This window comes from Netta rufina, assembly GCF_964035555.1.
Source record: "Netta rufina genome assembly, chromosome: 1".
Lineage (NCBI taxonomy): Eukaryota > Metazoa > Chordata > Aves > Anseriformes > Anatidae > Netta > Netta rufina.
This window is the reverse complement of record NC_140123.1, coordinates 161,322,990-161,332,130: the sequence shown is the minus strand read 5'-3', so window position 1 is coordinate 161,332,130 and position 9,141 is coordinate 161,322,990. Positions and strand designations below refer to the sequence as shown.

At 34.9% G+C, this 9,141-nt stretch overlaps 1 protein-coding gene across 2 annotated transcripts in view; it reads right to left on the bottom strand.

The window, feature by feature from the left end:
* Positions 1 to 409: 409 nt before the first annotated feature.
* Positions 410 to 9,141, bottom strand: part of APAF1 (apoptotic peptidase activating factor 1) — a 34,753-nt gene continuing 26,021 nt past the window's right edge. For both annotated transcript variants that reach the window (XM_084290980.1, XM_084290981.1), the window contains 5 exons: positions 6,811 to 6,930; positions 6,416 to 6,541; positions 5,461 to 5,586; positions 4,878 to 5,024; positions 410 to 2,031 (listed from right to left, as the gene is read on the bottom strand). In XM_084290980.1, coding sequence (XP_084147106.1) covers positions 1,888 to 2,031; positions 4,878 to 5,024; positions 5,461 to 5,586; positions 6,416 to 6,541; positions 6,811 to 6,930 — 663 coding nt within the window. In that variant the 3' untranslated portion in view covers positions 410 to 1,887. The remainder of the gene's footprint in view (positions 2,032 to 4,877; positions 5,025 to 5,460; positions 5,587 to 6,415; positions 6,542 to 6,810; positions 6,931 to 9,141) is intronic.

The window sequence follows — 9,141 nt, the reverse complement described above, 5'->3', positions numbered from 1 at the left end:
GTATCTTTTTACCTAGTTGGGTCTCTAAGTTGACTAACGCAGTCAGTGCAGTGAAGACAGCACTGCCTATGCAATCAGTGGAAACTGGCTGAGAGGAGCATCCCACTACTAGGATCTTCAGGTAATCAGGAAGGGTACTGATGAGGTCTGTATAAACTAGACAGAGTAGAAACAACTATGTCCTGAACATTAAAAGACATGTTCCAAGACTTCAGTTTCCTTTTGTTCACTTTTTCCTCCATCATTGTATTTAATACTATTTCTTATCTGTCAAAGAATTTTTGATGTGGTTTGAAAAGTAGCATTACATTCAGATTGACAATAAAAACACAATAAAACTTAATAAAGAATGCAGCACTTCCCCTCCCCCCACCCTGCAAGAAAGAAAATAAACCAACAAAAACTCGCACTCCAGAACTGAAATTCATTCATAATTTCAGCCAACATTACTTCGATTATCTTTATTGAATGCTGTACTTACTTAGAATACAAAACATTACACTTTTTTCTATCAAATTTTTTTCTCTTTACATTTCTGCCAGCAGTACTTTAATTACCCTGACCCGTATTCAATAGCACCTTAGAAACAGTGGAATTTCAAGTTAGAAAAGAGGAAAAAAATGATTGTCAAAAACAGGCAAATATTAAGGATGTATATTAAATCTCCTGTAATGCATACAAAAATTACTAAAAGTGAGAATTTCACTATTTATTATCACTTGATACACACTTACTAATGTACCTTTGGCAATCAAGTATTTAGATGAAGTGTTCTACTGCCAACAACAAAAATATGAAAATTATGACATTAATGCTTGTGCAGTTGATCATAGTAGTTGAGAGGCAACTTATTAGAACAAGGCTTACTGTCACCTAAGAAAAAAAGGTAACTAATTATTCACAGAAGATATGCCAAGTACAATTAAGTACCAAATGTCAAAGATTCTAGCCCATATAGAATCTATAAATAGATTGTAAAAAATAAAAATAAAAAAATCACATATTACCAGGAAAGAGATCCCTGCACAAAGTAAACAAAGCTGGCAACAATGAAATGTCTCCATTGCATAAAGTGATTAACTAAATGGTAATTTCAAAAGGAAAAATAACCAAAATTCACACTTTCTAGTATTTTTCAGTTTAGCTGGTTGGTTCTGTTCATCCTTTGAATGGAGACGTGGCACAATCTCTTCCACTTCACTTCTAATATCCCTTCAGATTTTGCCTTGAGAAAACAGAACTCAAGATGTTCCCCTTAACAAGAAATAGCTCGTACATGTTACAATGCACTTTTATCTCCACAAGGTTAGAAGCATGAAGGTTCTCACTGAAAGAGGGAAGCAATGCTGCTGTAAACTGAACAGCTACTTGATTTGTTTTGAACTTGAAGCACCAAGATATCTGGTTTAATTTTTCAAATGAAGAATGTCTCCAATTCTTTCTATTCTGTTGTAAACATAAAACCTTGCATCATAGGAAACTTTTTTTTCTTATCTTACAGTTGTGTCCATGACTAGAGAGCATTTAGCCATCAGCCTTAGCACAAAATACATTTCCTACTATATTCTTTTTTTTTTTTTTTTTTTTACCAACTTTTATTAACTTCACCTAATTTGAATAAATCTTAATAAAATTTTGTTACAAAGTTGGAAGCAATATACTTAAGATGCAAATCAGGACTTAAATATTATAATAATACTTATTAAAAACAAAACTGAATGCAAATTTATTTGCCAAAACGTGCATAAATGTACATAAATATGCATGAAAACATCATGAATGCAACACTGCAATACAATTCACAGCTTAACGAGAGACCAAAAATTAGCAGAATCTTGTTTCCGGTTCAAAAAAATGAATGAATCTCTGCAATGTTCAGCCCATTAATCACAATTTCTGTAATACATACAGAATACCAAGATTATCAACAGTCACGTACACTTTGAAATCAGGGGACACATGTATTGACTTAAGGTTAGTTCCATTTGTGTAGAACGTTTGCAAGGATTCTCCAGTAGTTACATTCCACCACTGTAAAATATAACAATACGCTTTCAGTTAGTTAAAGTACAGTTAGAATAAATCATAAAAAGGCCTAGCGTGGCTAGCCCAATTGACTGCTCTCCTCATAGAGATAGAACTAAGGGAGTAAAATACAAGCAATATTAAATAGAAAAGGTTTAGCAAAAGACTAATTATTAAAGATATAAGACTTTCAGATGAAAAGAAACTTCAAAAAGACTGAAGCTGTTGAATTTAAGGAACACATACAAAACAGTAAATTCAGGCACTGCTCTTTATACCATCATAAAATACGATCAATAGAATTAAACTGTAGCATACTTTTTTTTTTTTGTATTATGTACTTTTATACAACCAAATTAATACAGAAAACTCACTGCCATACAATATAAATGAAACTATAGCTAAACTGAAAAAAAAAAAAAAAAAAAAAAAAAAACCACATACTTCACTGGAATCACAAACAGATTAGTCATTTATATAGATTAACCTTTTTCAGTTATGTCAGCAGGACAGACTTTTTTCCACTTAGCCTGTACATCCTTTTTTGTTGTTGTTGTTTAGATTATACATAAGCAGTAGTAACAAAGAACAACCTTCTACCAACACTTTATTCCACACCTGTAGAATTGTTTCACATTTCTTATACTGCTCTCAGAACTGGAGACCACAATGAACCAAAATCAGTCCAGCAAAAACCTTTTACTTGTTCCACTAAGAAGTCTACCCTCTATTTTTCCAATATTTGAGTGCAGTACAAAAATATTGAAACAGATTACCTTTAACTTTGATTACCTTTGACAAAAGCAGCTGACATTACTTTATTACTTTAAAACATTAAGTTTTTTTTTTAACTTACTCATATCATGAAGTATGTAACAATAGTAGTTGTGTGCATAATTCAGTTTTGTAACTACACAGCCATGTTTTGATTAAAAACACCTTTCCCAAAGTGTTCATTATTTAATGATTCATTTGCTTAAAGGTATGTTCTATGCAGCATAATCAAACTCTGCTCAATTTTCTGAGCAGAGTTAACTCCTGAAATATTTCAGACTTTCATTGATTAGGATCTCCCTTTAAGAGGTTTGTATGGGTGTGTTTGCATGCACATCATATTCGTCCACCTGTAGATTTTGAAAAATATAAAAAAAAAAAAAAAAGAAGCAGTAATACAGGACTTTGAGAAGACATGGTGACAGAATCTGTTCTCAGTGACTGGAAAATGGCATTTGCCATTCCAGTTTCCAAAAAAGAGAAAGGACAATCCTGGGAAATACAGACCAGTAATCTTCACTGCAGTCCCTGGGAATATTATGTAACAAGTTTTCAGGAAGTCATTCCACGGCATGTGAATGACAAGATAGCAGTGATTAACAACCAGCATGGATTTACCAACAAATTTACCAACAATGATTTTACCAACAAATCATGCCAAACCGCCTAGTTGACTTTTATGACATTAATGGTGGCCCTGTAAACACCACGGCAAGAGCAGTGGATGTGATTTACCTTAACTATAGTCAAGCCTTCATTATGGTCTCCCGTAACATCTTACAGTCTAACTGGAGAGATAAACACTGGGTGGGTGGAATATTTTGTAGCTAACAAACTGGGTGGACTGCTAGATTCAAAAAGCAGCAATTTAGTCATTGTGTATTGAGCTCCCTGACTATATAGTGTTGAGCACTCTATGTTTAGCCTGGAGAAGGCTAACTGCCATCTTCAAGTAGTTAGTAATGACAGTGCCAGACTCCTCTCAGAGCCCAGAGCGCTCCCTGTTTCAGCTGGGGGGACATTCAACGACTAAGAACCGTCACAATGCCATACTTTGTAACCACAAGACAAAACAGGAAGGAAATTACTAACAGGATGCATGCCTTGTTCTTTCATAAGAAATGAATGTCAGAAAAGGTTTTCGATGCGAAATTAGAAAATTCAGTGGTCTGGTAGCACAACCAATGGTCGTCCGCTGACCAACAATCAACTACCCTTTAGCACTTTGTGAGTTGAGAACTTCACAAATGGTCATCCATCCATCCATCCATCCTACCCCTTCTCAGTCTCTTAGCTGTTGGAACATGTGCACACACACAACACTTCAACTAAGGTGTTAGCTACTGCATGAGGGGAAAAAATAAAACTCATAAGAAATTTAAAATTATGACCCAATAATAATTTTAATAATACTAATTTTAATAATTTTAATAATAAACCCAATTCACAGACTTAAAGGCAGACCACTGCTTTTCCTGTCTAGTACAAGTCTGAACAATGAAAGACTAATGAAAAGACAGAGTTCCTCAGTTCCAACATACCCTTTTCCAATAGTTACCTAAACATCTTTCAAGACAGAATTATTCCCACTTGCAACTCCTTCTGAATTTTTATTTATGAAAAAAACAAAACAAACAAACAAAAAAACCAACTCAGTTATCTTAAAAAAATGAAGCATTTTTGAAAGAATATATTGCTGCTGAAATTGAGTGGTTATTAAAGTAAACAGAAATGACTAAGATCCTTAATATTAAAAATGTTAACGAAGGGCTTCACTAGTAAAACTCTCAAGTTTCCAATTGTTTCTTGAACTCTGTGAACAATACCACATGCGGAGTTCAAAAACCAACTCCATCCTAGACGTCTGAAGAATTCTTAAGACATAATCGGGGGGCTTTCAGATTGGAGAGGAAAAGTGAAATTGCCAGACAATCAGAAAAATGAGGCAGTCTTGTTTTAAGTAAAATGTGTAAGGTTTGTTTCTTTTAAGCATGTAAGATTTGTGTTTTCCTTCAGAATTATCAGTGCATTGCTTTTTAATTAGGTATGTTAGAATATTTTATTATTTCAGGGCTTACCTTAAGATAGCCTCCAGATGACACAAGCATCTTACTGTCAGGAGAAAATGAGAGGTCAGTTACCCAGCCACCGTGTGTTGGTTCTCCTTCATCTACAGTAACTAGGGAGCAGAAGTGAAGTAATCCACCTGTTAAAATGTCCCAAATCTAAGAGAGAAAAAAGGTTATGTATACAAATGAAGTTAGTAAAAAAAAATCTCCAGTAAGGAAAGCTGAAATGTGTGTTCCCATTTTATTATTTTTTAGATAATCATTCTATTTGAAGTGACAGCCTAATCACCCAAAATGGGCTCTCTTCTTCCCACTGTGCAATATACGCAAAATTTAATCATACATGCAATTCACAGTAGAATTGCCAGTAAATCATGTGAATCATAGTTCCTCAGCATTCATGGAACATAAACCTATTAGTATGCTTACAAACTACTGTCTCCCTGAAACATGCAAAATATCTTTGCTATTTTCAACTTTCTGATATTCACTACAATTTTAATTAATTAGACATGGAGAACACAAACTATTAGAATTCTTTAATATGTGAACTATCAATTGAATTATAAAATAAACAAGGTAACAGCAGTACCCTTATATCTCCTTTGTCATCCCCAGTGGCTAGTAATTTGTTATTAGGAGAGAAAGTACAGCACCGCACACAGGCTTCATGACCTTTCAGCTCATGAAGAACACATGAACTTTCAAAGTTCCATATCTGAATTAAAAAGAAGAGTAAAAACAATAATTTTAAAAACAATTATGACTTTATCCACTTTTTGGATAAAAGGCTTAGTGTTCAAATGTACAAAGTATTTTATATATCTATATATATACAGATACATAAATATATATATATATATATATAGGCATATATGCATGTTTACTTATGTATGGATTATACCATAGTCTGTTTCTTTTTATTAATCACACAAGAATGCATTTGCTACAAGTTACAGAACCAAGTGTGAACATATTTTCCTTGGAATATGTTCTTTAATGCAACTGATTCATTTATAAGGAAGTTCACAGAATTGTCCCTAGAAAAAGGATTCATCAGTCAATTCAAAACTATATTTAAAAAAGCTAACGGGACACTTTAAAAAGCTAATGGGGTAGCCCCAGAACATTTAACATTTCACAACTTTTTGAGCCTAGATTCTGAACAGAAATGATACCAGCAACTATGGACAACGCTTTCTCTAAAAGTTTCAGAAATTTTCTTATTTTGTATTTCCAAATTAGATCAGCAGGCTATTAATAGAAAAATCAATAGAGAAAAGTAAAAGAAATGTTCTGCACAGACTCGTACATTAAATGTGTATTTTACTTGTATACAGGTCACCAGGACAGTCTCAAATAATATCCAGATCAATTCTGAATGTCTGTAACAGCATTAGAAACATCTTCACACATATAGGAAACTTAACACTAGAAATACAACAGGATAACAAATAATCACCTGTTACCTCATAATAAAAGATAAAGCAGAAATTTCAGGCCAAACAAAAACAAACGTGTTTGGTTTTGTATACAAAGCAACCAACCTTTGCAGTTTTGTCAGCAGAAGTAGATGAAAACTTACTACCATCAGGTGAAACAGCACAGGAAAGAACAGCACCTCCATGGCAAGCAAAATCTTTTTCTGTCTTTCCAGTGATGATATTCCAAACCTACAAAATACAGAAGTACCCTATTTTTTCATTACAACACTAAAAAAAATTAAAAACATGCACCTTACAGGACAATACATAGGAGATAAAGCTCAGCTTTTACTAAAATGTAACAATATAAATCTTACTAGAAATAGAAAACATTTTTGTCTTATGTCTCTGTAGCTTTCATTTTAAGATCAATACAATGTATAAATAAATATAATAAAGATACAATTAAAAGATAGCAAAATGTATTACAATTTGTCAATAAACAGTCTTTTACTTACCTTAACTGTTCCATCAAATGACCAAGAAAGAAGTTTTGAATTTTCCAGAAGTCTAAAGTCCTTGATAGCTTCCTTGTGCCCTCTTAGAAACACACATTCATTCAACTGCCAATTCCATACCTAATTATAAAGACGGAATACTTTAAAAAATATATAACAAAAATAACTGAAGAATGCATTAGCTGATTTATTTTTAACTCGCAAGAAATACAAAAGGTTTTTATGGAGGTGGCAACTTATTAAAAGGTAAGATATTGAAGAGGCATGCTGTAATACTTAATAATCAACCTATGGGATAATTTGCTTTAATATATTGATATTGAAAAGTATGAAATAAAACTGTTTCCCTGTAATATACACAGAAACTGATTTTTTGAAGTGAACGTGATGCTTAATTGCTTGGCAGCCAAAAGGGTCAATTGTATCCTGGGGTACATCGAGCACAGCATAGCTAGCTGACCAAGGGAAGTGTCTGTCTACTCTGCACTGGTGCGGCCTCACCTCAAGTACTGAGTGCAGTTTTATGCACCACAATATAAGGGCATAAAAGTATTAGAGAGCATCCAAAAGAGGGCTATAAGGATAGTGAAGAGTCTAAAGGGCAAGATGCATGAGGAGCAGCGGAGGTCCCTTGGTTTGTTCAGCCCAGAGCAGAGCAGGCTGAGGGGAGGCCTCATGGTGGCCTGCAGCTCCCTCACGAGGGGAGCAGAGGGGCAGGCGCTGAGCTCTGCTCTCTGGGGACAGAGACAGGACCCGAGGGAACGGCATGGAGCTGGGACAGAGGAGGGTCAGGCTGTGGGTTAAGGCAAGGTTCTGCACCCAGAGGGTGGTCAGGCACTGGGACAAGCCTGACCACTAGACAAACGGTCTGATTTCTGTGTGGTCCTGTGTGGAGCCAAGAGTTGGTTCTCAATGATCCTTGCGGGTCCCTTCCAACTTGGAATATACTGTGATTTTATCACTCTATAAAAGCTTAGTGGTAATTAAAAAAAAAAAAAAAAGGCAAACCCATCATTTTCTAGACACCCCAAAAGTTTTCAGCTTTCAACCTCTGATTACTGCAATAAATACATTTATGTTATCTGGAAGACCTCATACTTTTCTATACCTGATTTAAATTTCTTTTGTATTTTTAAAATGTATTTTTAATGCAATATCACTTCCATTTGTTTTGATAGCAAAATGACATTCCTATTTTTAATTCAACTATTCAGTGAAAATTGAAGAAGTGTCATTTTATCTTACAGAAGCTATTAAACCTCAATTTGATTTAAATAGCGATTATTTAATTGCTTTTCAAATTAATAGGCTTTCTGCATCAAAGAAAGAACAGTAACCAAACATGTTCAGATGAACAACTGGTGCACTGTCCACTAGGGGGAGCTGAGGACCTAAGCAAAAAAGCACCCACATCAGAAGGGTGATAAACTGGCAACTAGGTACTACCTTAACTTGTAGTGAGTGAGTGCCATAGCAAAGGCAGTCAAGCTAGCCTCAGATCCACAAGTTCTGTGTGGTCAGAGCAAAACAAAAACCGAAGTAAGACATAGCATAGTCTATATGTACCTTAGCAAGTAGGTAGAAGTTGAAATAGATTGCTGAGCAAAACAGTACTCGAGGACCAGCATCCATGGGGATTTTAGAGGTTTTATTTCAAACTAACTCAAGTTTGGTTGTATTAACTGAATGTCCATACATGGCTGGAGCACGCACACTTTAGTTCACTTTAAGAATCCTGTCTGCATACCTGCAACTGTTCTGCAAGTGCAAACTAAAGCACTAAGTATAAATGACCAGGAGATTCACTTCAAAAGTGCATCCCTGATACGAGCTCTAATACTAGTTTAGTAGCTAGGTTTAGTTTATTAATTTGAGCCTACATTAGTGCAGTCATTCTATGCCTAGATAGTATCTGTACTCAGCACCAGCCCACTCAGAGATAGGTCTTTTAATCCTATTCCCTTACACAATATAGGCGAGCCCACTGACAGACCTACTATACTTAGCCAATTCTGGGTTGCATCCCAAACCCTTCACTTATATAATCTGAACTGTTACCATGTTCAAAAATTACTCTTTCTTTTCACCCAACTGACAGGAGCTAGTTCTATCATCCACAGTATTAAAAACAGAACTGTGCTATACTCATTAGTCTGTAGGGTATAAATAGAGGGTACAATTTCTAGAGCCCCTTGCCTCTGCCTGGTACTCTAACTTGCTGCTTCCTGTTTCTGGTCATCCAGAGAAAAAACACAGTAACTTTTTATTTTTAATTCCTTGGCAACAAATAAATTACTCACTATAGCACCACTTGCAAATTGGAAAAGCTGG